We start from the raw sequence: 27,079 nt of genomic DNA, 5'->3' as shown, positions 1-27,079 counted from the left end.
TATTGCTGTTAGATCTCTGCGCTTGCTGATATTGCTTAAGTAGATGAAATACTCTCTTTAGGTAGAGAGCACTAGTGAACCATAAAATGGGAACTATGGAAACGCTCAGCTGCCCCCATCTGAAATGATTTGCTGGCTAAGAAATACAGAATGAGAATGATCTCTTACTGTTGCAAAGGTGATAGGTTTCTGTCAACACTAACTCCAAAAAACTTCCATTTCCCAGTGCATTGCTCTTTGAAAAGTTGAAGGTAGACTCTTACCTTTATGGTGGATAAAATCCCCAGGAATTAGATCCACATCCCTTCCTTCTCCAGCGTTCTGTGGAAAATATAGGGCCCTCTCCTCTTCGGACAGCCAAGCACTGAAGGCTTCATGGAAAGTGTCATTGTACAGACTCCAAAACAGGTCAGTTATAAATTGCTACTCCATTTTTGCTGCCTCTACAAGCTTCAGGAGTTAATTGTTGCTTCCCCCCACCCCCAATAAAATGAAATTGGTTGCTTTCCTCCCAAGGAAACATCAGGCAGCTGAGCTTTGTCATTATTTTAGTTTGTGGGTCACTGAAATGAAGAATAGAGCATTCAACAGAAGCTCAAGTGGCCACAACAGTATGTGAACTCCATACAGACAGAGGTGGTTAGAATTGAATTCCAAAAGCTGGAGCTTTGAGACAGCTGCACTGCTTGCAACACCACCATGATGCACGACCTATCATGACATGCCTGAGATCATATAATCACAAAATGTTAAGTGAAGGTTGGAAAAAATCTGCACAGTAAGAATGACAAATTCTCCAAGTAATTTATTTATGTTGAACTTTCAAAGGGCATTTACTGCTTAAATACCATAAAAAAGAAAGCGACATTCTCCAGGCGATTCATGTTAGGAATAATAATATTAATAGAAACTCAATGAGATAACTACCAAGTTTACTACCTGGAACATTCTACAAGGCCACAGAAAGGTGGCTCAGTCATATCTTTAATCTCCATTTCCCTTCAACCATCTCTCCCAATTCCAGGAACAACTCCAACTCGTCACTACTATATAAAGTAAGTGGATTAGGCTGTAAAGCCCTCAAAGGACTGGAGGTCCCATTTATATCTTCCTTTAATTTTTTTTTAATGAAAGATTATTTGCAAATAATTCAAATGAAGCATAACCAGAAGCTGGAGTAATTTTTGTTTAAATTATCATTTGTATTAGAAACAACATACAGTATGCTGGAAGAAATCAGGGTTGGTGGGAGGAAAAAACTGTTGACAGTTTTGGGCTGGAACTCAGCATCAAGATTAAGAGTGAAGAGACAAGATGGTCAAAATACAGAGGGGAAAGGGAGTAGCAATAAAGGACTCCAGGGAGACTTGTGTATTGAGGAGGGTTATAAGACCATGACCATCAGATATAGGAGCAGAATTAGGCGATTTGGCCCATTGAATCTGTTCCACCACTCTATCATGGCTGATCCATTTTCCTTCTCAGGCCCAATCTCCTCCCTTCTTTCCCATATGCCTCTGTGCCTTGACTAATCAAGAATCTATCATCCTCTGCCTCCCCCACCATAGGAAACATCCTCTCCACATTCACTCTATCAAGGCCTTTCAACATTCAATAGATTCAAATGAGGTTACTCCTCATTCCAATGAGTAGAGGCCCATAGCCATCAAACGCCCTTCATATGAAAAGCCTTTCAATCCTGGAAACATTTTCATGAACTTCCTTTGAATCCTCTCCAATATCAGCACATCCTTTCTTAGATAAAGGGCCAAAAATTGCACACAATACTCCCCATGTGTCCTCACCAGTCCTTAATAAAGCCTCAGCATTACATCATTGCTTTTATATTCCAGTCCTCTCAAAATAAATGCCTTCCTGACCACATACTCAACCTGCAAATTAACCTTTAGGGAAACCTGCACAATGATTAGTCCCTTTCATCTCAGTTTTGTATTTTCTCTCCATTTAGAAAATATTTCTTCTACCAAAGTGCATGACCATACACTTCCTGACACACTATTCCATCGGCTACTTCTTTGTCCACTCTCCTAATCTAAGTCCTTCTGAAGCCTCTCTTATTTCCTCAAAACTACCTGCCCCTCTACCTATCTTTGCATCATCGGCAAGCTTTGCCACAAAGCCATCAATCCAAGTCATTGACACAGAATGTAAAAAGAATCGGTCCCAACACAGACCAAAATAACACTATTCGTTGGCAGCCAACCTGAAAAGGCTCCCTTTATTCACACTCTTTGCCTCCTGCCAATCATCCAGTACTTTATCCATGCTAGTATCTTTCTTAATGTGTTGTGCAGCCTCATGTGTGGCACCTTATCAAAGGCCTTCTGAAAATCCAAGTACACAACATACAGCAATTCTCTTTCATCTATCCCACTTGTTACTTCTTCAAAGACTTCCAACATACAATATTACTCAGCAATAATTTTCCCTTAAAGGAAACCATGCTGACTTTGGCCTATTTTATCATTTGCCTCCAAGTACACTGAAACTACATCCTTAACAATCGCCTCCAACATCTTCCCAACCTCTGAGTTCAGACTAACTGGCCTATAGTTTTCTTTCTTCTGCCTCTCTTCTTTTTTGTAGAGCTGAGTGACATTTGTAATTTTCCATTCTTCTGGAAGTATGCCAGAACCAATTGATTCTTGGAAGATCATTACTAATGCCTTCACAATCTCTTTGGCCACCTCTTTCAGAACCCTGGAGTATATATACCATCTGTACCAAATACTTTCAGGCCTTTCAATTTCCCAAGAACCCTGTCCCTGCTAATGGCAACTTCACACACTGCTGCTCCCTGACACTATCAAACTTCCAGCATAATATAAGATGATAGGGGAGGTGAGAGGGTGGAGTCAGATGACTATGGTAGATGAATGATGGTTTGAGGTAGACAAAAGGGAGAGAAGAAAAAGGAGAGGCTAACAACAAATAAAGGTGAAAGGTGAGAGTGTAAAGATGGTAGATGGCTGCTGGACAGAGATAAACAGGAAAACCAGTGGAGGATTCTGATAAATAATGGAGATGAGAATGGGAGCCAGGGAAGGGAAAGGTGAATGACAGTTTGAAGCAGATGGGTGTTGGGGGCAGGAACATGTATGTGAAGATTGTGGATGGGGGAAGAGGAAGGGAACAAAGGTGGATGAAGGAAGGACAAGGGGAAGACTGGGTCAAAATGGCAAGCCTAAAGGATCAGAAGAATGTGAGTGGGGTAAGGTGAAGATCATTTACATTGAATCATATTTTCAACACAAATGATCCTGGAGAAGCCTTCAAGAGCCACCGGAAGAATTCTCTTTGTGAAGGGCAGGTATCCTGAAATGGGTTCACTTAAAGACTGTTTTCATTGCACCGAGATTTGGGCAAAGAATGGGTTTCAGAAAGAATTTAGTTGAATATATTTATTAAAAGAAACAAAAATAGGAAGATATGCTAAAGGGCTGAGATAATATTGGTAGAAGAAAGACGTGTACATTCTGAACACCTGCACGTGCTAGACTGACAGAATTACTATTTTCCATGTTGAATATTATTATATAATTCCATATATTTCTTTATTGATGAAACATTGCCACTGATACCAACACCCAACTGCAATACTGCAAATTGTTACTTCACAAATTCAATCCTGTTTTCTACAATTGGTAGTACAAAAATTAAGTAACAGTAGGATACATGCAACACTTTGAAAACTTTAATTACTATAAAATTGTTATAACAATTGGTTAGCATAGAACTATAAAACATTAGTTTTATTAGTTCTTTATATAGCATAATAAAGAATTCTTCTATACTATACTAGGCATTGTGCCAGAATCTAGTTTCCTGTGATTTCAGTAGGTTATTATTTCAGACGATAACGGAACTGAACATCATGGACTGGTTGGAGAATTCCTAACCCACACCTTGAATTATCCTTGGCTGGAATGGGTCCTGAGGGATCAAGTAGTTCCATGTCAAAATAGCATAACAATATAGACAAAAACTGTTTGATCTCATTGATAGCGAAGAAACGACCAGGACACATACTGACACCACTGCCAAATGGCAAAAGCCAGTGCTTAAGCTTTCTACCATTTTTATAGAATGCAGTCTTCTCTTTTCCATTCTCATCCAAAAATCTATCATATTTAAATTCCTGAAAGAAAAGAATATTTTGCTTTAATATACTTAAAAAGAATCACAGAAAAATCACCTTTTAGCAATATTTTAAAGATGTAATGAATCCTCCTATAATTTTGTAATATGTAGCTTCTTATATTACTGTAATAATATGAGAAGTATACTAAAATAGGAAGAAGGCTAGGATAGATGATAAGATTCGGTGGTTGAAAGTCTTTTAAATTAAGGCTGAACTGAAAGGTAAAAATATGTAATCATATACTGATTTGATCAGTTAGTCATACATTTGAAAACTTTAAGCAGAAGTTCCCCAATAATTGACTACATGTAAGAAAATGTGTGTCTTAGATTATCCACAGATATAATATGGACCAGACTGAGATTTTCATCCCTCTGCATTGCTTGTAAAAGTGCAATAGGCTCAGCAGTGATTATGAGCTGGTCTTGCATATTCTACTGGGAGAGCTGGTTGAAGTGAACAGAAAATTAAATATGGCATGGGAAGGTAGCAAGAAAGAAAGGAGAGAAACTCACTGAATAGATTCAGTAATACTGCAACACGGCATAAAAATGCAATAAACCATACCTTGCAAAGATCTTCCGACAAACAAGAATCTCACCCTCATACAAGTCATTGTTCTAGAAATTAATTTTACTCCAAGTGACATTAACGATCAGTACAGTGGTATAGAAAAATATATGGGGTAAGACAACATCCTAACCAAGTTGTTTATGACTTATAAATCAGAATTAACTAGTCTTTTACCATGGGTCTTACAGTGAAACTCATCAACGTGAAAAATTACCTGAATAGTTCTACAAACACTAGTCTGATATAACTCAGCCAAGTGTTTCTCCTTCAGTCTCCTGATAATCATCAGTAAAGTGATGGCATTATCACAATTACTAAAGGTCAGACACTTCAATAATCTGCTAACATTTCATCTGTTACTTCAGAATTACTCAACTCCAAAGTTCACTGTAATCATAGAACCATAGAGACATAAGCCAAAGAGAGGGCATATAATAGAGCAAAAATTAGTTTGACCTCAATGTTTGTGAAGATGTTGGAGTCGATTATCAAGAATGAGGATTCGGGGTACTTGGAGACTCATGATATAATGGGCCATAGTCAGCAGGTTTTCCTTAAGGGAAAATCTTGCCTGACAAATCTGTTGGAATTCTTTCAAGAAATAACAAGCAGGATGGAAAAAGGAGGATCACTTGATGTTATGTACTTGGACTTTCAGAAGGCCTTTGACAAGGTGCCACATACAAGGCTGCTTAACAAGTTATGAGTCCACGGTATTACAGGAATTTTTCCAGCATGATAAAGTGTTGCTGATCGGCATGAGGCAAAGACTGTGAACAAAGGGAGCTTTTTCTGGTTGGCTGCCATTGACTAGTGGTGTTCCACAGGGGTCTGTGTTAGGACCACTTCTTTTTGAGTTATATCTCAGTGATTTGGATGGTGGAATTGTTGGCTTTGTTGCAAAGTTTGCAGACAATAAAAAGATAGGTAGAGGAGAAGATAATATTGAGGAAGTGGAGAGGCTACAGAAGGGCCTCAGCAGACTAGGAGAATAGGTAAAGAAGTAGCAAATGGAATAGTATTAGGAAGTGTATGGTCATACACTTTGGTAGAAGAAATCAAAGGGTTGATTATTTTCTAAATGGAGAGAAAATACAAAAAAACTGAGGTGCAAAGGGACTTGGGAGTCCTTGTGCAGGATTCCCTAAAGGTTAACTTACAGGTTGAATCAGTGATCAGGAAGGCAAATGTGATGTTAGCATTCTTTTTCAAGAGGACTAGAAGATAAAAGCAAGGATATAATGTTGAGACTTTATAAAGCACTGGTGAAGCCTCACTTGGAGTATTGTGAGCTGTTTTGGGCCTATTATCTGAGAAAGTTTGTGCTTAAACTGGATAGTGTTCAAAGGAGGTTCACAAAAACGATTCCAGGATTGAATAGCTTGTCATATGAAGACTGTTTGATGGGTCTGGACCTGTATTCATGGGATTTCAGAAGAACCTCATTGAAACCTATTGAATGGTGAATGGCCTTGATAGAGTGGATGTGGAGAGGATGCCTTCTATGGTGAGAAAATCTACCAAAGACCCGAGGACACAGCCTCAGAATAGAGGGGCTTCCTTTTAGAATGGAGATGAGGAGGAATTTCTTTAGCCAGAGAATTTGTGGACAATTTTACTACAGGCAGCTGTGGAGGTGGAGTCTTTATGTATACTTAAGCGAGAGGTTGATAGATTTATGATTGGTCAGGGTATAAAGGGATAAGGGGAGGGCAGGAGACTGGGGCTGAGAGGAAAATTGGATCAGCTATGATGAAATGGCAGTGCAGACTCAAATGGGCCAAATGGCCTGATTCTGCTCCTATACCTGGTGGTCTTGTAACACTGGAATGGGCCTTTGTGCCCACTGAGTCTGTGCCAGCCATCAACCACATTTACACTAATCCCATTTAAAGAAAAACTCACCACATTTTCATTAGCTTGCTTCAGATTCTACCACTCACTCACACGAGGGGAAATTTACAGTAGTCAATTAGCCTTTTGGCCTTGGGGATATGGGAGAAAACAAGAGTATCCTGAGGAAACCAATAGGGAGACCATGCAAACTCTACAGAGATTGTCCAAGGTCAGGACTAAACTCAGAATACTGGTGCTGATAGGCAGTGGTTCAATTAGTTGCTTCACTGTGCTGGTCAGATGTTCAGATCCTGTTACAAATACAAAATCAAGATGACATTTGACAAAAAGGTTACAGCACAACTTTCTGTGGGAGCCAAGGAGAAAGCAATCTGGTGGCTGGAATCATACCTGCTGTAGAAGAAATTGGTTGAGGGTGTCAGAGGGAAGTTATCACTCTCCGAGGATATCCTGCAGCTTTTTTTTTTAAAAAATATGAAATCTCTCCTTCTTTAGATATTTCATCAATGATATTAGCACTAACATAATTTCTGGACTGGGAAGTTTGTGATGATTCTGCAGTGCCCAGTTAACATCGGATTACAACACAGTCCCTATGTAAGAATCCGCACAATGCGTAAGCTCATAACCATAACTAGAAAATAACATTTGCCCGTCACAAGTATTCAAACCTGCTACCATAAGAAAATAGCATGAATTTATTTAAAGGTAGTGCGCATAGAGAAGGAAGTAAATAAAGAAAATGTTGATAGACGAGGGGGAAGTAAAACAGAATTGGGTTGTGTTGAAGGTTAACATTAGCATTGACCTGTTTGGCCAATTATATAGACTCAATAGGAATGAAATATTTGTCAATAATTATCATTCACTTGGAAGCAATATGAAGGAAAACATTTGTAGGACAATAACAAAATGAATGGAAACCCACACTTAAATCACAAGACAGCTCTTTCAACATCATGCTAAGAATCTCTGTCACGGTAATAAAATTTAAGTGATTTACTGGATCATAACACTCAGAATTCAATGCATAAAATTATTCATACAGGATTTAAGGTTCAAAATGTTGATATTATTTTACCTACCAAAGGGTCCTCATAGACATCTGGGTCCAAATGTAGTTGTTGTGGATATAAGCAAATATGGTCTCCTTTTCGCAGAGCCATCTTTACATCAGAATCCAGTGACAGCACAAAGTCCTCAGTGACAACACGCAACATCATTGATGCACTGGATAAGCGGAGAACTTCATTTATACAACTACCTGTAAGAATTTTTTTCAAAGAATTCTTCAGCAAAAATTCACAGGACATAACAAGTCTACACCTTAAATACTGTAGCAATGATGTCAGGCAGTATGGTATAAAACATTACTTCAACTGAATAATTCCTATGTTGTGTAAAGCACAGCACTTAAGAAGATTATGAATGTCACTGCAACCACAACTAATTTGTTGCTTAAACATCTAATTTTAACAAAATTACAAAGCACTTCAAAATACAAGCGTCTTACAAAATGTTTCTGGACCTGGAGATTAATTTATTCACAAAAATCATACAGAATTTAGTATATGGAGTGAGATTGGTCATGCCAGTTGATAATGCACTCCCTGGCTTAATCAAAGCTTTTAGCAGCCCTGTAGGTTTCAGCTCTTCCAACACACATTCAGGTGTTTCACAAATATCAAGAATGTTTCTGGCTGTACTGTACATTGAGGTAGAGAGGTCCAATTATGTAAGGAATTATGAAATGCAACATTGAAGATGGTAATCTCCAGATTGCAGCATGGCCCATTGAGTACAGAAAGAAGAAAGCTCATCTAACTATATGGTTGGATTCTTGCTACAGGGGAAATAATTTAGATTCTGGGTACACAAATCCTTTGTCATACTTAGGTTCTATTATTAATACTAACGTGGACCATGATCTCCGGATTTGACCTTCCCCTCAAGAACAGTCTGCAGCCATTTACTCTTTATGGTGCCAGGAAGACAACGCAAGTTCCCTGTCATTACATGTACAGCCACAGAAGTATCTAAGTGCTCTCCCAACTGTGGAATGGCTGAATTTCCAGTTAAATATTCCTTTCTTCTCCCTCCTGTGCAGCTGAGTCTTTCATGCAGGTATGGTTTTGCACTGACTGCAGTTGTCAGAGGGAACCATCTCCTCGATCAACATTCAGAATTAGATACAGATTAGACAGCAAAATGGCCTGAGGGACTCCACTTTTTCTTTGTGTTTGTCAGTGACACTCACCCATCGTTGTGCCCTCCCCCCACCCCAAAAGCCTCCTCACAGATGGACTGCAGTGAATTTAACTGTGTCCTCTTGAGGCAACCATTTCAGCCCTGGGAAAAAGCCTCTGACTATCCATACAATCAATGCCTCTCATCATCTTATACACCTCTATCAGGTCACCTCTTCTCCTTGGAGCGACAGAGGATGAAAGGCCGAGTTCACTCAACCTATTCTCATAAGACATGCTCCCCAATCCAGGCAACATCCTGGTAAAACTCCTCTTCACCCTTTCTATGGCTTCCACATCCTTCCTGTAGTGAGGAGACCAGAACTGAGCACAGTACTCCAAGTGGGGTCTGACCAGTGTCCTATATAGCTACAACATTACCTCTCAGCTACTAAATTCAATTACGATTAATGAAGGCCAATACATGGTACGTGTTCTTAACCACAGAGTCAACCTGCGCAGCTGCTTTGACCTATAGACTCGGACCCCAAGATCCCTCTAATCCACACTGCCAAGAGTCTTACCATTAATACTATATTCTGCCATCATATTTGACCTACCAAAATGAACCACTTCACACTTATCTGGGTTGAACTCCATCTGCCACTTATCAGCCCAGTTTTGCATCTTATCAATGTCCCACTGTAATCTCTGACATCCCTCCACACTATCCACAACACCTCCAGCCATTGTGTCATCAGCAAACTTACTAACCCATCCCTCCACTTCCTCATCCAGGTCATTTATAAAAATCATGAAGAGTAAGGGTGCCAGAACAGATCCCTGAGGCACCCCACTGGTCATCAACCTCCATGCAGAATATGACCCATCTACAACCACTCTTTACCTTCTGTGGGCAAGCCAGTTCTGGATCCACAAAGCAATGTCCCCTTGGATCCCATGCCTCCTGACTTTCTTAATAAGCCTTGCATGGGGTACCTTGTCAAATGCCTTGCTGAAATCCATATACAATACATCTACTGCTCTTCCCTCATCAACATGTTTAGTCACATCCTCAAAAAATTCAATCAAGCTCATAAGGCACAACCTGTTCCTGACAAAGCCATGCTGACTACTCCTAATTATATTATACCTTTCTAAATGTTCATAAATCCTGCCTCTCAGGATCTTCTCCATCAACTTACCAACCACTGATGTAAGACTCACTTGTCTATAATTTCCTGGGCTATCTCTACTCCCTTTCTTGAATAAAGGAACAACATCTGCAACCATCCAATCCTCCGGAACCTCTCCCATCCCCATTGATGATGCAAAGATCATCACCAGAGGCTCGGCAATCTCTTCCCTCACCTCCCACAGTAGCCTGGGGTACATCTCATCTGGTCCCGGCAACTTATCCAACTTAATGCTTTCCATAAGCTCCAGCACATCCTCTTCCTTAATGTCTACACGCTCAAGCTTTTCAGTCTGCTGCAAGTCATCACTACAATCACCAAGATCCTTTTCTATAGTGAATACTGAAGTATTCATTGTTACGTACCCCGTAACTGGGTGTCTGACCAGCAGAGAAAGAAGAATCCGTTGGAGTCTATATATCAAAAGTGTTTATTAGTAAAATAAGCAAAACAACACCAATAATGCAAATATACATACAACACAAGTTAGCAGTAATAAACCTAAAAGTGTAGGAATAATAATAAGCAATAATAAACAAGCTCTATTGATGTCTAGGGGTAAATGAATTGTCATAGAAAAGTATAAAGTTCAGTTCAGTTCATGATTGCTGAGTTATGCTTGTTGAGTTTTAATCATTGGAGAGAGAGAGAGAGAGAGAGCAAGAGCGAGAGATAAAACAGTTGCAGTCAGCAAACCTTCCTGTTGCTTTTTGATTCCGTTGCACCGTTGTTGTGGTGGTCATTCAGCTATGACCCCTCCATCCTTCAGCTAGACCATTCTTCTGTGGTGGACTTGTCACTCTGGCATGAGTGGACACACACACAAGTCCCCACCAGCCCTGCTGTAACACTGAGTTTTACTGACCGATCTCCTGGTTTGGTCTCTGAAGCCCCCACCTTTCTTGTGGGTTCCAACACTCATAGTGTCCACTGGTGTGTCTGGAGAATGTCTCTCCAGACCTGTCTTTTTTTATCCTACTAACAGGGTCTCAGCTATCCATCAATTCTGAATGACTGTGTAGATCAAATCAGGCCACTCCTGCAGTCCACTGAGGAATGTTAACGAGCAAAGTAGTAGGAAGTAAATAATCCTTATAGAAGTCATAATACAGTTAATCAACAGTCTCTCTCTCCCCCTCTTATCTGTAGCAAATGTTCTTTCCTGGGCTTTATCTCTCTCTCATGAGCAGCATAACAGCAGCAATAGTTCATAGTTCTCAGGGGGGGGCTGGGAATGGGTTAACCCTTCACCCCATTGTATATCAGGTGTGTTCATCACTCATAACATCATTGCTATTTCCTTTGGTTCCATACACACTTTCCCACTGTCACACTTGATAGATCCTATTCTTTCATGTCTTATCCTCTTGCTCTTCACATACTTGTAGAATGCTTTGGAGGTTTTCTTTAATCCTGCCAGCCAAGGTCTTCTCCTGGCCCCTTTTGGCTCCCCTAATTTCCTTCTTAAACTCCTTCCTATTAGCTTTATAATCGTCTAGATCTCTAACATTACCTAGCTCTCTGAACCTTTTGTAAGCTTTTCTCTTCTTCTTGACTAGATTTACTACAGGCTTTGTACACCACCTGTACCCTACCATAACTTCCGTCTCATTAGAACGTACCTATACAGAACTCCACACAAATATCCCCTGAATATTTGCCACATTTCTTCTGTACTTTTCCCTGAGAACATCTGTTTCCAATTTAAGCCTCCAATTTCCTGCCTGTTAGCCTCATAATTCCCCTCACTCCAATTAAACGCTTTTTTAAACTTGTCTGTTCCTATCTCTCTCCAATGCTATTGTAGAGGGGACAGAATTATGATCACTGTCTCCAAAATGCACTCCCACTGAGAGATTTGACACCTGACCAGTTTAATTTCACAATACCAAATCAAGTACAGATTCTTGTAGGCTTATCTACATATTGTGTCAAGAAACCTTCCTGAACACACCTAACAAACTCCGCCCCATCTAAACCTCTTGCTTTAGGGAGATGCTAATCAATATTTGGGAAATTAAAATCTCCCATCTCGACAACTCTGTTATTATTACACCTTTCCAGGATCTGTTTCCCTATCTGCTCCTCGATATCCCTGTTACTATTGGGCGGCCTTTAAAAAACACCCAGTAAAGGTATTGACACTTTCCTGTTCCTAACCTCCACCCACAGAGACTCTGTAGACAATCCCTCCATGCTGTCCACCTTTTCTGCTGCCATGACACTATCTCTAATTAACAGTGCCACGCCCCCACCTCTTTTGCCTCCCTTCCAGTCCTTTCTGAAACATCTAAAACCCGGCACTTGAAGTAACCATTCCTGTCCCTGAGCCATCTAAGTCTCTGTAATGGCCACCACATTATATCTCCAGGTACTGATCCACGCTCTAAGCTCATCCGCTTTGTTCACAACACGCCTTGCGTTAAAATAGACACATCTCAAACCTTTGGTCTGAGTGCATCCCTTCTCTATCACCTGCCTATCCTCCCGCTCGCACTGTCTACAAGCTTTGTCTATTGGTGAGCCTGCCTCCTCTTCTCCAGTCTCTTCAGTTTGGTTCCCTCCCCCCAACAATTCTTGTTTAAACTCTCCCCAGTGGCCTTAGCAAACCTCTCCGCCAGCATATTGGTCCCCCTGGGATTCAAGTGCAACCTGTCCTTTTTGTACAGGTCACACCTGCCCCAAAAGAGGTCCCCAATGATCCAGAAATCTGAATCCCTGTCCCCTGCTCCAATCTCTCAGCCACACATTTATCCTCCATTTACACATTTATTTATCACACATTTATTCCTATTCTCACTGACACGTGGCACAGGCAGTAATCCTGAGATTACTACCTCTGCGGTCCTGCTTCTTAACTCCCTGTCGTCTTTTTTCAGGACCTCTTCCCTTTTCCTACCTATGTCATTAGTACCAAAATGTACCATGACCTCTTGCTGTTCTCCCTCCCACCGCAGGATATCTTGGACGCGATCCAAAACATCCGGACCCTGGCACCTGGGAGGCAAACTACCATCAGAGTTCCTTTCCTGCGTCCACAGAATTGCCTGTCTGGCCCCCTAACTATACAGTCCCCTATTACTACAGCCTTCCTCTTCCCTTGCCTATCCTTCTGAGCCACAGGGCCAGTCTCTGTGCCAGAGGCACAGCCACTGCTGCCTCCCCCAGGTAGGCTGTTCCCCCCCCCACCCCAAACAGGAGTACTTATTTTCAAGAGGTACAGCCACAGGGGTACTCTCTAGTACCTGACTCTTCTCCTTCCCTCTCCTGACTGTGACCCTGGAAAAGGAAAAGAGCCCTAAGCAAAAGTTTAGGCACCCTGTATGGTCAGTACTTAGTAACACCCTCTTTGGCAAGTATCACAGCTTGTAAATGTTTTCTGTAGCCAGCTGAGTCTTTCAATTCTTGTTTGGGGGATTATTGCCCATTCTTCCTTGCAAATGACTTATAGTTCTGTGAGATTTTTGGGCCATCTTGCATGCACTGTTCTTTTGAAGTCTATCCACAGATTTTCGATGATGTTTAGGTCAGGGGACTGTGAGGGCCATGGCAAAACCTTCAGCTTGTGCCTCTTGCCGTTGTCCATTGTGGATTTTGTGGTGTGTTTGGGATCATTGTCCTGTTGTAGAAGCCATCCTCTTTTCATCTTCAGCTTTTTTTTTACAGACGGTGTGATGTTTGCTTCCAGAATTTGCTGGTATTTAATTGAATTCATTCTTCCCTCTACCAGTGAAATGTTCCTCATGCCACTGGCTGCAACACAAGCCCAAAGCATGATCGATCCACCCCCATGCTTAACAGTTGGAGAGGTGTTCTTTTCATGAAATTCTGCACCCTTTTTTCTCCAAATATACCTTTGCTCATTGCAGCCATTTAACTTCATCAGTCCACAGGATTTGTTTCCAAAATGCATCAGACTTGTTTAGATGTTCCTTTGCAAACTTTTGATGCTGAATTTTGTGGTGAGGACATAGCAAAGGTTTTCTTTTGATGACTCTTCCATAAAGGTCATTTGTGCAGGTGTCACTGCACAGTAGAACAGTGCACCACCACTCCAGAGTCTGCTAAATCTTCCTGAAGGTCTTTGACAGTCAAACAGGGGTTTTGATTTGCCTTTCTAGCAATTCTACCAGCAGTTCTCTCAGAAAATTTTCTTGGTCTTCCAGACCTCAACCTGACCTCCGCTGTTCCTGTTAACTGCCATTTCTTCATTACATTATGAACTGAGGAAATGGCTATCTGAAAACACTTTGCTATCTTCTTATAGCCTTCTCCTGCTTTGTGGGCATCATTTATCTTAATTTTCAGAGTGCTAGGCAGCTTCTTAGAGGAGCCCGTGGCTGCTGATTGTTGGGACAAGGTTTGAGGAGTCAGGGTATTTATAAAGCTTTGCAATTTGCATCACCTGGCCTTTCCTAATGATGATTGTGAACAAACCATTGCCTTAAGCTAATTAAGGTCTGGTTAAAGCTATTGGAGAGCTCAAATCTCTTAGGAGGCCCAAACTTTTGTGTGGTGCTCCTTTCCTTTTTTTCCCCACTCTAGAATTGTACAAAGCAAAAATAATACACTAATCTATTCATAGTAACAGAAATTTTGACCGGGGTGCCCAAACTTCTGCACGCCACTGTATGTAGCCACATAGTCATGGGTATAGAGAGAGTAGAGCAGTGGGCTAAGCTTACACCCCTGATGAGCACCAGTGTTGATAGTCAGCGAGGAGGTATTATCACCAATCTGTACAGATAGTGGTCTTCTGGTTAGGAAGTCGAGGATCCAATTGCAGAAGGAGGTACAGAGGCCCTGGCTCTGTAATTTTTAGATCAGGATTGCAGGAATGATGGTGTTAAATGCTGAGCAGCATCCTGACATAGGTGTTTGTGTGGTCCAGATGATCTAAAGCCATGTGAAGAGCCACTGATATAGACATATTGTGGCACTTATTCCCAATGTGGTGTTGGAAGTACTCTTGTTGACAGATACAAAGAAGGATTGTTGCTAGCTTGGATTGCATTTAGAGAGACAGCATCCTTCAACTTTTCCACAACTTCTGAAGCATCCAGGATATCAGCCTCCCTACTAGGATTGCGAAGGAATGCCTTCACTGGTGCCCTGGCAATATTCCACACAGCAGTGCAGAAAGCTTTTCCTTGTACCTTGATGTCATTTGGCAACCAAACTCCATAATGTTGATATAGTGATGAAGCAGTGTTTGCCAAGCCTCGGGGGAAGCAACTAAAATACTAAATGGAACTAGTGAACTTTCATATATGAAGCAGAGGTTAATTGCCAGAGACTACACGGTCACTGGAAATTTAAATGTGATGGCAAGGCTTGCTGTCAATGGTCTCTCCACCTGAAAACAAAGCCAGCGACATGGGGTCCTCTTACTGAAATGGTACATCCTACAAGCAACCTGGAGAGACAATCTCTTCAATCGCAGTCTGCACCAGATGGCAAAAATTAAGATCTCATAACCGTCAGTTGGCATAAGGCATCCTTGATCTATACACTACAAGACCACAAGCCACAAGAAGAATTAGGCCATTTGGCCCATTGAATCTGCCCTGCCATTCCATCATGGCTGATTTATTATCCCTCTCAACTCCATTCTCCTGACTTCTCCCTGTAACATTTGACACTCTTACTTATCAAGAACCTATCAACCTCCTCTTTAAATACACCCAGTGACTTGGTCTCCACAGTTATCCATGGCAAAGAATTCCTCAGATTCATCATTCTCGGGCTAAAGAAATTATTCCTCATCTATGTTCTAAATGGGCATCCCTCTATTCTGATATCCTCTGATCCTACATTCCCCCACTGTAGGAAATATCCTCTCCATGCCCATACTATCTTGGCCTTATAATATTCAATAGGTTTCAATGAGAACCCCTGTCTCCTTCATCTAAACTGCATTGAGTACAAGCCCAAAGCTATCAGGTAGTCCTCATACATTAACCCTTTCATTCTCAATAGGATTCTTGGGAACCTCCTCTGGACACTCTCCAAGGGTAGCACATCCTTTCTTAGACAAGGCGCAAAAAACTGCTCGAAGTGTGATTTGACCAATGCCTTATAAAACCTCAGTATTACAGCCTTGATATCCTAGTCCACTTAAAATGAATGCTAACATTGCATTTGCCTGCCTTACCACTGACTCAGCCTGCTAGTTAACCTTTAGGGAATCCTGCGCAGCTGTCAGCATGGTGCTGGGTGGGATGTGTGGGTCAGTGTGTGTGTGGTCAGTAGCTGTGTATATGACGAAGTCCCACAAAACTGAGGATTCCTGACAGTGAGTGGTGGGAGGGGCCCATCATATGCCATAGTCACACTTTTGAGGTGGCTCTAGAAGTCCAGCCCCAATAGCACAGGCACGCACAGTTGAGGCATGACCAGTAGCTCAAAGTTCCGATATTCTGTGCCCTGCACCACCAATGTCGCTACACAACCCACCCAGAAGTCTGTGGAATGCGACCCAGAAGCCATGGTGACCATCTGGCTTACCGGCCGTGTCACGAGTCCGCAGCGTTGCACCGTATCCGGGTCAATAAAACTCTCAGTGCTGCCCGTGTCAAACAGGCAGCTAGTCCTGTGCTCCTCCACCAGGATGTCCACCATTGACCTTGAAAGCTGGTGTGGGGCGCTTTGGTCGAGGGTTACAGAGGCCAGAGTTGAACTGCCGTCTTGGTGCCCGGTAAGCACCGGTGGGTCGGGGGCGGGGCGAGGTGGCGCCGACAAAGATGGCCGCCCCTACCTGGGCATGCAAGATGGCGGCCCCCATGCCTCACACGCAGCGCTGCCTGACCCCACTCGTGGTTTAGACTTACAGAGCTTGGCGAAATGGCCCTTCTTCCCGCAGCTGAGCAGGTCGCTTCTCGGGCCGGGCAGCGTTTTCGGGGGTGCTTTGAGTCCGCAGAAGTAACACAGCGCAGACTTGCAACTGGCAGAAGCTGTGGTCAGTTTCAGGGAGTTCGTGGACTCGCGACTGGCAGCGGTGGCAGTGAATTCGCTCGTGGGTGGCGGGGTCCGAGGTGTCCACGGGACCGGCGGGGGATCATGCGGCTGGACAGCGTCAGCATTGTGCAGAGCAGCCTCCAGCATGTCGGCCATCTCGATCACCAAGCGCAAGGCAAGATCGACATTTTCCAGCAGCCACTGGCGCACGTACACTGACCTGATCCCCATAACGAAGGCATCTCGCACTAGCCGCTCCGCATATTGTTCCGCCATCAGACCTTTGCGGTCGCAAGCTCGCACGACTGTCTGTAGGGCTCGGAGAAACTCGGTGCTCGACTCGTCGGGTCACTGTCGCCATGTCGCTAAGCGATGTCTTGCATAGAAGGTGTTCACCGGCCGCAGGTACTGTCTTTTAAGGGCGTCCAGTGCCCCTTGGTAGGTCAGCAGGTCCCTGATAAGTGAGTAAACTTTCAGGGTGAACCTCGAAAGGAGAATTCTGTGCATAACAGCGGGCTCAGTCGCACGAACCTCCTCCAAGTGCGATTGGAAGCATGCAAGCCAGAGTTCAAAGTCAAGAGCTGCTTCTGAGTTTTGAGGGTCCAAGTCTAATTTTTCCGGATGTAAAATACTTTCCATGTTTTAAAACTTCCAGTCAATAAAATTGATGCATCATCAATAACTCTCTGAGACGTGAGGTGAGATATCAGCTTTTATTGACTGGAAGAAAGAACAAGCAGCAATTGACCACCATGCTACATCCTGGAGACTGAGGCCGGGGCTCAGGCCTCAATCGCCTTTATACCGGGGTCTGTGGGAGGAGCCACGTCAGTGGGAGGAGCCACAGTAGCAGTCAGCTGGGGGGGGGGCATGTCCAGACAGGTATATGTAGTTCACCACATCTACCTTATTCCATTTATTGTGTGCAATCAGATGGAACAGCTACAGACCTGTATTTATCACCCTTTTCGATTTTGCCCCCATGTTATCAACAAGTTGAAATCTTCACTCTTTCTAAATGTTTTATCTTCCTATTTATATTGAGATTTCCATAACCTCTCCCAACCTCACTTTCCCTTTTACCTTATCCTCAATTTACCAAACTGTTGGACTGTTCACCAGATTTTTGACTTTCAGGCACCAAAGGCACTCTCTACTTGTCTCCATGCGACCACTGGCTCCGGTAACATTGACATTTGTAAAATGATTCGTTTTAAGATCCAGCCTCATGTAACCAACCCTGAACACCACCTGAATGCAATCAGTGACTCACTGAACTTGGCAAAGCTGTGTCATTAGCTGCTCTCTACTCAAAACTGAAGGTGATAAAGTCCTCACACCTTTGGCAGACAGCATACCCAATGCAGAAATATTGTAAAAAGCAAAGTACGTCATAGATCAGATCAGTCACTACCATCTGTATTCAAAGGCTAAAGTTCAAAATCGCATTGATTTTTTTAAAAAAAAGATAGATTAATCCAGCCATTGGCAATTGGCTGGAGCTTTATCTGCAGCAAATAGTAAATGTCCATCCCCCTACCTTTGAATACAATCCCCGTCAGTGAGAGGGAGATAGCATTGTAGGCCTTGGTTTGTAGACCTTGGTTTGTTGGTCTTGATAGACCATGGATTTGCACCTTGGAAAGTTTCCAGGGCACAAGCCTGGGCAAAGTTGTTGTTGTTGTTGTGTTTTTTTTTAAAATGGAAGACCAGCAGTTGCCCAGGCTGCAAGTCTCCCCTCTCCATGCCACTGATGTTGTCCAAGAGAAGGGCATTTTGGTTTACTGTACCCTGAAACAGAACAGGATTCATCTCTACCTCCTTTGGAAATCTCTTCTGTACTTACACCTTTTATTATGCTCCTGGTGATGTGGCACAATCCATGGAATTTACACAGAAGTATTCAGGAGATTACAAGCAGGACAGATAAAGGGAATGCTGTGGACATTGTATATTTGGACTTCCAGAAGGCCACTGAAAAGGTGCCACACATGAGGCTGGTAACCAAGTTAAGAGCGTGTGGTATTACAGGAGAGTTACTAACATGGTTAGCATTGGCTGATTGGTAGGAGGCAGCGAGTGGAAATAAAAGGATCCTTGTCCAGTTGGCTGCCAGTGACAAGTGGTGTTCCACAATGGTCAGTATACTAATGATTTAGATGATGGAATAGATGGCTTTGTTGCCAAGTTTGCAGATAATTCAAAGATTGGTGGAGGGGCAGGTAGTGTTGAGGAAACAGGTAGGTTGCAGCAGGACTTGGACAGATTAGGAAAATGGGCAAGGAAATGGTAAATGAAATACAATGTTAGAAAATGCATGGTCATGCACTTTGGTAGTAGAAATAAATATGCAAACTATTTTCTAAATGGAGAGAAAATCCAAAAATCTGAGATTCAAATGGACTTTGGAGTCCTTGTGCAGAATACCCTCAAGGTTAGCTTGCAGGTCGAGTTGGTGGTGAGGAAGACAAATGCAATGTTAGTATTCGTTTCAAGAGGTCTTGACTACAAGAGCAGGGATGCAATGCTGGGGCTTTATAAAGCACTAGTGAGGCTGCATCTTGAGTGGTGTGAACAGTTTTGGGTTCCTCATCTAAGAAAAAAAGTGCTGGCATTAGAGAGGATCCAGAGGAGGTTCACAAGGATGATTCCAGGAATGAAAGGAATCATTCATTTCATTCAAGGATGGAATTCCTCATATTCCATCATACGAGGAATGTTTGATGGTTCTGGGTCTGCACTCACTGAAATTTAGAAGGATGAGGGGGAATCTCATTGAAATCTTCTGAATGATAAAAGGCCTGGACAGAGTAGATGTGGAAAGGATGTTTCCAATGGTGGGGGAATCTCAGACAAGAGGGCACAGCCTCAGGATAGAGGGACGTCTGTTTAAAACAGATGCGGAGAAATTTCTTTAGCCAGACAGTGATCAATTTATGAATTTGTTGCCACATGCAGCTGTGGAGGCCAAGTCATTGGCTGTATTTAAGACAGAGACTGATAGGTTCTTGATTAGACACAGCATCAAAGGTTACGGAGAAAAGGCCAGGAATGGGGTTAAGGAGGGGAAAAAAAGATCAGCCATGACTGAATGGTGGAGCAGACTGATGAACCAAATGGCCTAATTCTGCTCCTATGTCTTATGGTATTCAGGGTGAAGGTAGTAAAAAATGCAATCTGTTCCTCAATATTACCAAGGCTCCCCTCACAAGTTACTGCTATATTCATATGTCACTGGCAAGATCTCTCTTCGAAAATTGCATCCAGAAATTATGAGAGGTTGGCTACATCGGCTATATCTTTAAATAGTGCAGTTGCTGTGTGTGGTGACAACACGCACCCCCCACCCCCCCAATGGTGGGAATACCTACGGCCAGAGGACTCAGCCGCAAGATAGACGAGCCTCTTTTTAGAGCGGAGTTGAGAAAGAATTTCGTTAGCTGGAGAGTGGTGAATATGCAGGTTCGTTGCCATACGCAGCTGTGGAGGCCAAGTCTGTTTGTATATTTAAGGCAGAGGCTGATAAGTTCTTGACTGGTTAGGGCATGAAGGGATACGGGGAGTGGTAGGAGATTGAGGCTGAGAGGATGGAATGGCAGAGAAGACTCGAAGGGCCAAATGGCCTAATTTTGCTCCAATATCTTATGATCTTAATCAAAAGTAATTGTTATAAATTCAACTGGAGGCACCACGTTAAACATTAGACATGTGTATTCTACTTTCTACAGAATATCTGTAGTCCATCACATCCATGGAAGTGGCAGCAAAACTTTTCAGCTTAGTTGTGTTCAACACAACCTTGCATCTCATGAAATAGTTAAACACCAAGCGCAACATGATAGCATTGTAGTTTTGTGACTTCTTTAATTCAACGTCTCAATTTTACTATTGATATCTATTACAGAAATATGTACCAGGGTAACATGTGTGATCATGATCTTACCCACAACTCTCATACTCTCTAGTTGTTCTTTGGTAAATGTGATAGGATTATTAGCGTCTCCAATTTTTTGATTTGTTATGCGAAGTAGGTCGTCAAGTTCATTTCTCACTGCTTTCAATGCTTCTGGATACCTGCAAAACATGTAAAACTAGATAACTGGTAATACGAATGATGTGCCACTGACAGTAAGAGTGAAAGTTTATCATCTTTACACTTTCAGCCCTCTATTCATCTTTATTCAAAAAAACAAAGGTAGATTATGTTTTGTTTCAAAAAACAACTGGGCCGCATCATGCTCTGGATAGCCAAACAATGTGCAGGTCTCACTGTTGCAAATATCCTGCAAAGCAGATTAGACAGCAGGCAGCAACAAGGCCTCGAGGGATGAATCTTGAACCCTTCCTGCACCATTAATCAGGGATATATCAAAACAATTGAAATCAATGGCATTTTAAATTCCATATAAAATAATGTGTACTTTAAAAATAGTGAAATAATTTGAAATATTAAGTCAAATAAAGTAAGAACTACTGAATCTAGCTTTTCAATGTAATTGTCCTACATATAGCAGTCACATTTTAAAAACAAGTAGGAAGCCAGATGCAAAATAACTCCACTCCTAGACTCAGCATACTGTCCAGTGGTAAATTTTGAGACAAGTGTGCCAACCTCCAACATGTAATCTTGTTGTGTGCTGCAATGAGTTGGCAGAGACATGTGCAACAAACTGAGCTGTGTACTGGAGCAAGCCAATAGCTCTCTTTGCAACCACAGAACAGCACAATCTGTCCAACGTGTCAACAGTGTAGCTGCCATCAAGGAGCGAACTGTCTCAGCTGTAAATTGCTAAAAACAATTACATTGTGTTAGGTTTTCTGAATCCCATTTGCACTTATTTGGGTCTGTAATGCAAATTTATGACTTGGAACAGAAACAGATGTTGAACTTGTGCCCCAGGAGTGAGTCAAATATCAACAGGTGAAATTGGAAATTGACATACTAGACCATTGAGCAATAGTGGGATAGTTTAGAAAGGAATACTGTAAAGTTGCCGAATAGAGACAGCACTTAATTTCAGAATAACAGAAGAGAATAAATAGAACAAAAATTAGACCAGGTTACCCAGATTTACTGATAATATTAATATGACAAAAGTGTAAAAAATACAAGTGATCAAGGAAAGAAAAATAAAAAAAACAAATTCAAGGAGAATGGTTCAAAACATAAAATAAAACATTTTAATACAAGGTGATCAACATCACAAGAACTGTTAATTGTTCTATGAATTTGTAAAGGTCAAATGGAACTTCCCAATAATACAAAAAAAGGTAGATAAATCTTAAATTATTTAAAACAAAGTTGAGAGACCAAGTAACTAAAACATAGCAGAGAAGTTAATTAAGGTAAAGAGAACAAAATTGTGGAAAATTCCTCAAGAGCTTCATTTAGAATGGAAGTGTCACAAGACTGAGTTGTCAACAGAATGCCCTTTTTCAAAAAAGTTGTAGCATATTTGATCCAGGTAATTAGAAGATACTCAGAAAAATATCGCAAATAGAAAAAAAAGGAAAATTTTATCTAAATCCTTAGTTTGAGATTAATATTGAGAACATAATTTAATCTGGCTTTTTTGACACTGATCAACAGAAAAAAAGATTCATGTCAAAGTAAAAACAGGTCATTACAAAGTGATCCAAATTAATTACAAATATAAAACACAAAATTATTGATTGCATAACTATTCAGCCCCTTTAATATGACACACCAAATCATCACTGGTGCAGCTAATTGGTTTTAGAAGTCACATATTTAGTTAAATGGAGATCACTGTGCACAGTCCAGATGTTTCAATTGATTGTAATAAAAATACACTTGTATTTGGAAAGTCCAATTCCTGGTGAGACAGTATCCTGGCAAAAAGTACACTATGAAGATAAAAGAACATTCCAAGCAACTTTGTGAAAAAGTTATTGAAAAGCTCAAGTGAGGAGATGGATACAAGAAATTTCCAAGTCACTGAATATCCTTTGGAATACAGTTAATTCAATCATCAAAAATTAGAAAGAACATGGCTCAGCTGTAAATTTGTCTCGAGCAGGCCTGGATTGGAGAGCATGTCTTATGAGGATAGGTTGAGTGAACTCAGCCTTTTCTCCTTAGAGCGATGGAGAATGAGAGGTGACCTGATAGAGGTGTATAAGATGTTGAGAGGCATTGATTGTGTGGATAGAGGCTTTTTCCAAGGGCTGAAATAGTTGCCACAAGAGGACACAGGTTTAAGGTGCTGGGGAGTGGGTACAGAGATGTCAGGGGTAAGTTTTTTTTTACTCAGAGAGTGGTGAGTGTGTGGAATGGGCTGCTGGCAATGGTGGTGGAAGCGGATATGATACGGTCTTTTAAGAGACTTTTGGATAGGTACATGGAGCTTAGAAAAATAGAGGGCTATAGGTAAGCCTAGTAATTTCTAGGGTAGGGACATGTCTGGCACAACTTTGTGCGCATTGTGCGCTGTAGGTTTTCTATGCTTCTATGTCTTCAGAAACAGAGTGACAATTCAAGAAGGGGAGGCCACCAAGAGACCTATCCTCTGGAGGTTTTACAAGCTTAAGTGGCTGAGACGGGAGAGACTGTGCATACAACTGGTGCATGGCTGCTTAACCAGTCACAGTTTATGAGAGAGTAGCAAAGAGAAAGCTGAAAAAAAACCTCATGAAATCTCAGCAAGCGTTTTCCCAGAAGGCATTTGGGAGATTCTGAAGTCAGCTGGAAGGTACTGTTGTCTGATGAAACCAAATTTGAGCTTTTTAAATCATCAATCTAAACACTATGTTTGATGTAAGCTGTTTGATGATGCAGATCATCAAAAACTCACCATCCCTACCGTGAACCATACTGGTGGCTGCATCATGCTGTGGGGATGCTTCCCTGCAGCAGGCCCTGGAAGGCTTGTGAAGGTAGAGGGTAAAATGAATGCAGCAAAATACAGGGAAATCCTGGAGGGAAACCTGATGCAGTCTGCAAGAGAACTGCAACTGTATTTTAACTGAGGGAATAAGGCTGCATGATGCAGAAAACCATTTGTACTTTGATGATTCTGTTTGAAAAAGACATTATGAAAACTTAGTCAATGGCTAACATCTTAAAAAATTAATGGAATAACAGGTTTTATAACAAAATATGGTACATTCTTGATGCCTTGATGACAATTGTGTATACATTTTGGGTCCACAATATGGCAAAAATCAAATAAATTGATAAAATAGAGGACAAATGAAAAATATAAAAAACTTTAAATATTGTCTGTGTCAGAACAGAATACATCATGGAAGATTTGGAAAAGGGGTTTGAAGTTATAAAGGGAGGAAGAAGGTAGATTGGAAAAGGATGCAACAAAATGTCAGAGCATTCGAATCAATGAGAAAAACAGGGAGCAGACACAGACTCTTCAAACAGATCATTGTGAGACAGTAAAACAATCTGAATTTGTGCTATTTGAATAGGCACTGGGGGAAAAAAATCTTCCTGTTTTAATTGTATTCTAAACAAAACAGATTGTTCATTAAAGAAGTCACATGGTTTTCATCCCATTTATAATGGTCAGTTTATTTCCAAATTAGATTTTCACCTAGGAGATGAAGATAAAACTGTGCCTGAGAGAAGGTATATTATTAGAAAAGTAGATTGAAAAAAGTAGGTATATCTTTAAATATTACAGATTAATCTTGCACAAGGAAGATTACCAGTAACAGTACCTTAATAGATAATAAATGCTCCAGAAACTAGTCGGGAGGGTATTGGCCTGTGAAGCCCACAGCATTGCAACGTGTGTCTTTGCCTTTTCAAGATCATCAAGTACAGGTGAACGGTCAAAAATATTAATTCTTCCCTCAATGAGGAGAGATTTATTGTCATTCTGATTTAAGACTTTAGGCATCAACATTTGTGCTAGAGCCAATCTTGCTTTCTTGGCTGCTTTGAGAAACAATACTGGAATACCACTGGCTAAAGCAGGAAATGATGCGTCAAACACTTTAAAATTCTCCATTGCAGTCAGAATGGCGGCATTCTGTGCATTGATCTTTTCAATATCCTTTGCTTTCATTGCCTTTTCATTTTTTCCAAAGATTGTTAGAAACCCAGCTTGAAACATTATCTTGAATGAAAACTCTTCAAGCCATCCAGTGGTCCATGCATCTGAGTCTAAGGAAGACTTCATTTGTGATATTACAAACTGAAGATTCTCCATCATACTTGCGGCCAACGGGCCCAAGGCATGTCCCTGCAGGGTCTTGTTGAAGATTTGATGAATGTCTTCATAATCTACCCCGTACTTAGCATCTTTAAAATCTACATGATTAAATACCTATGATAGATCAGATATGGCATAAGTTTTAATATGAAAATCAATTAAAATTACTACTTACTATGCATCTTTGATTATGACAAAGCAGAATTCCATTTATCATCTTAAACAGAAATAAAGCAAATTGTAGCTTTAAAGCAAAAGCACACTAGTGCATTCTACTGTCAGAAGTTTAGCACACAAATACTTACTGTTTGGTGCTACATGTGCTTAGCTCACAATGTGAGCTTGTTGCAAATCTTTAACAATGTCAATTCTATTCCAAATAAAAGTTTGTCAGATGGTAACCTCTTACAAAGAGAATAGAGAGATTAAACTTGAACATGGTTCAGCAGCTTAAAGCACAAATTACTGCTTTGATGGAAATCACAAGGGCTTTCTGTAAATTAGAAAAGCTAATTATACATGCAGAAACAATCTGCATTCATTTGAAAAGGATACCCGAAAGCAGTTTAAGGCTAAGAGATGAAGTCAGAAAGAAAAAAAAAGGCATTTTTAGGTTGTTAAAAAACAAGCAATAAACACAAATGATGGATTTCTATAAGGATCCTGAAAGAGTACAAACGAAAATATTTTTTGAATTTTAAGAGATCTAGCAAAGGTGAACAAAATGGAAACAGGCAGGATTCACTAACTTTTACATTAAATCCAAAGAATTTAAAAAAATAATCAAAAGACATACAAGATTACTTGAATATTACTGAAATATTAAATACACAACACTCCTCTCTACTTAGCTACAAACTCCAACTCAATATAGAATGTCACCTGAACTATACAGTACATTTATTATATGGACATCCGCATCACAGTACATTTCAAATTGTCCCATTGAGGCCAAAAGATTTAATCTCTGTGGAATAACAACATTCCTGACTGGTGGGGGGTGGAGGTCACTTTGCTTGGCAGGTGAGACTTGTGACTGTGAAACAATCTCATGTTCTGGGGCCTCCTCCATGGTTGTTGTATGTGTTGACTCTGGGACAGCAGGAAACAGCTTTGGACACCTTTCTACACCAGCAATTGACTCTGCTCTCCTCAACTGAGGAATGTGTCGTCTCCAGATGATGACACAATCTCTGTTGAGTAGGAGAGTGGTCCAGTTCTGTCCATAATCTTTCCAAGCACACACTTTTGATCACCTCAGTACTCCCTCGCAAGGCCTACTTGTCCAGGAGTAAAACACTGAACCTCTCTGTTTGAGGAGCCCTCATTTTATTTCAGCTGTTTGTTCTGCGTTCTCCTTCTGAGATTGGGCTTGAAGAGATCCAAGCGTGAGCACAAGGGACGACCCAGGAACTGCACTGCAGGCAAGTTGTTGGTTGTGGATTCTGCAGTGCAATATATGAGGAAACTGGCAAGCAGCTGATTCAGTGCAATGTAACATGTTCTGCTGACACTGCTCACAGTGCGTTCTTTAGATCTGGACTGACCTTTCCACCAAGCCATTTGTGGCTGTGTGGTATGGTGCCCATGTAATATGTCTTATACCATTCATTTTAGGGAATGACTGAAACTGTGCCACAACAAACTGTGGCCCATTTTCACTGACTAAATGTTCTGGAACACCAGTCCTTTGGAAGAGGCTTCTCCACACATCGACGATGTGGAACGCTGTAGTGGAGGGTATTGGAAACACATCTGACCCACTTTATGGTGGCATCCACTACTACCAGGAAATCTGTACCCATGGCTGGAGTGCTCTCTTTGGCAGTCTGAGGCACCCAACTGCTTCAAACAGGCTTCAATTATACCGGTGCCTAAGAAGAACATGGTAACCTGCCTCTATGAGTAGAAACATAGAAACCCAACAGCACAATACAGGCCCTTCGACCCACAAAG

The 27,079-nt window shown here is 41.4% G+C and overlaps 1 protein-coding gene across 1 annotated transcript in view; it reads right to left on the bottom strand.

Moving 5' to 3' along the window:
• Nucleotides 1-812: 812 nt before the first annotated feature.
• LOC132400515 (cytochrome P450 7A1-like) overlaps nt 813-27,079 on the bottom strand; it is a 39,001-nt gene continuing 12,734 nt past the window's right edge. The window contains exons 3-6 of the mRNA XM_059981535.1: nt 24,627-25,237; nt 20,875-21,005; nt 7,678-7,856; nt 813-4,159 (exon numbers count right to left, since the gene is read on the bottom strand). Of these exons, the coding sequence (XP_059837518.1) occupies nt 3,866-4,159; nt 7,678-7,856; nt 20,875-21,005; nt 24,627-25,237 (1,215 nt within the window). The 3' untranslated portion in view covers nt 813-3,865. The remainder of the gene's footprint in view (nt 4,160-7,677; nt 7,857-20,874; nt 21,006-24,626; nt 25,238-27,079) is intronic.

This window comes from Hypanus sabinus, chromosome 1 (assembly GCF_030144855.1).
Source record: "Hypanus sabinus isolate sHypSab1 chromosome 1, sHypSab1.hap1, whole genome shotgun sequence".
Taxonomy (NCBI): domain Eukaryota; kingdom Metazoa; phylum Chordata; class Chondrichthyes; order Myliobatiformes; family Dasyatidae; genus Hypanus; species Hypanus sabinus.
This window is presented reverse-complemented; position numbering and strand designations above follow the sequence as displayed.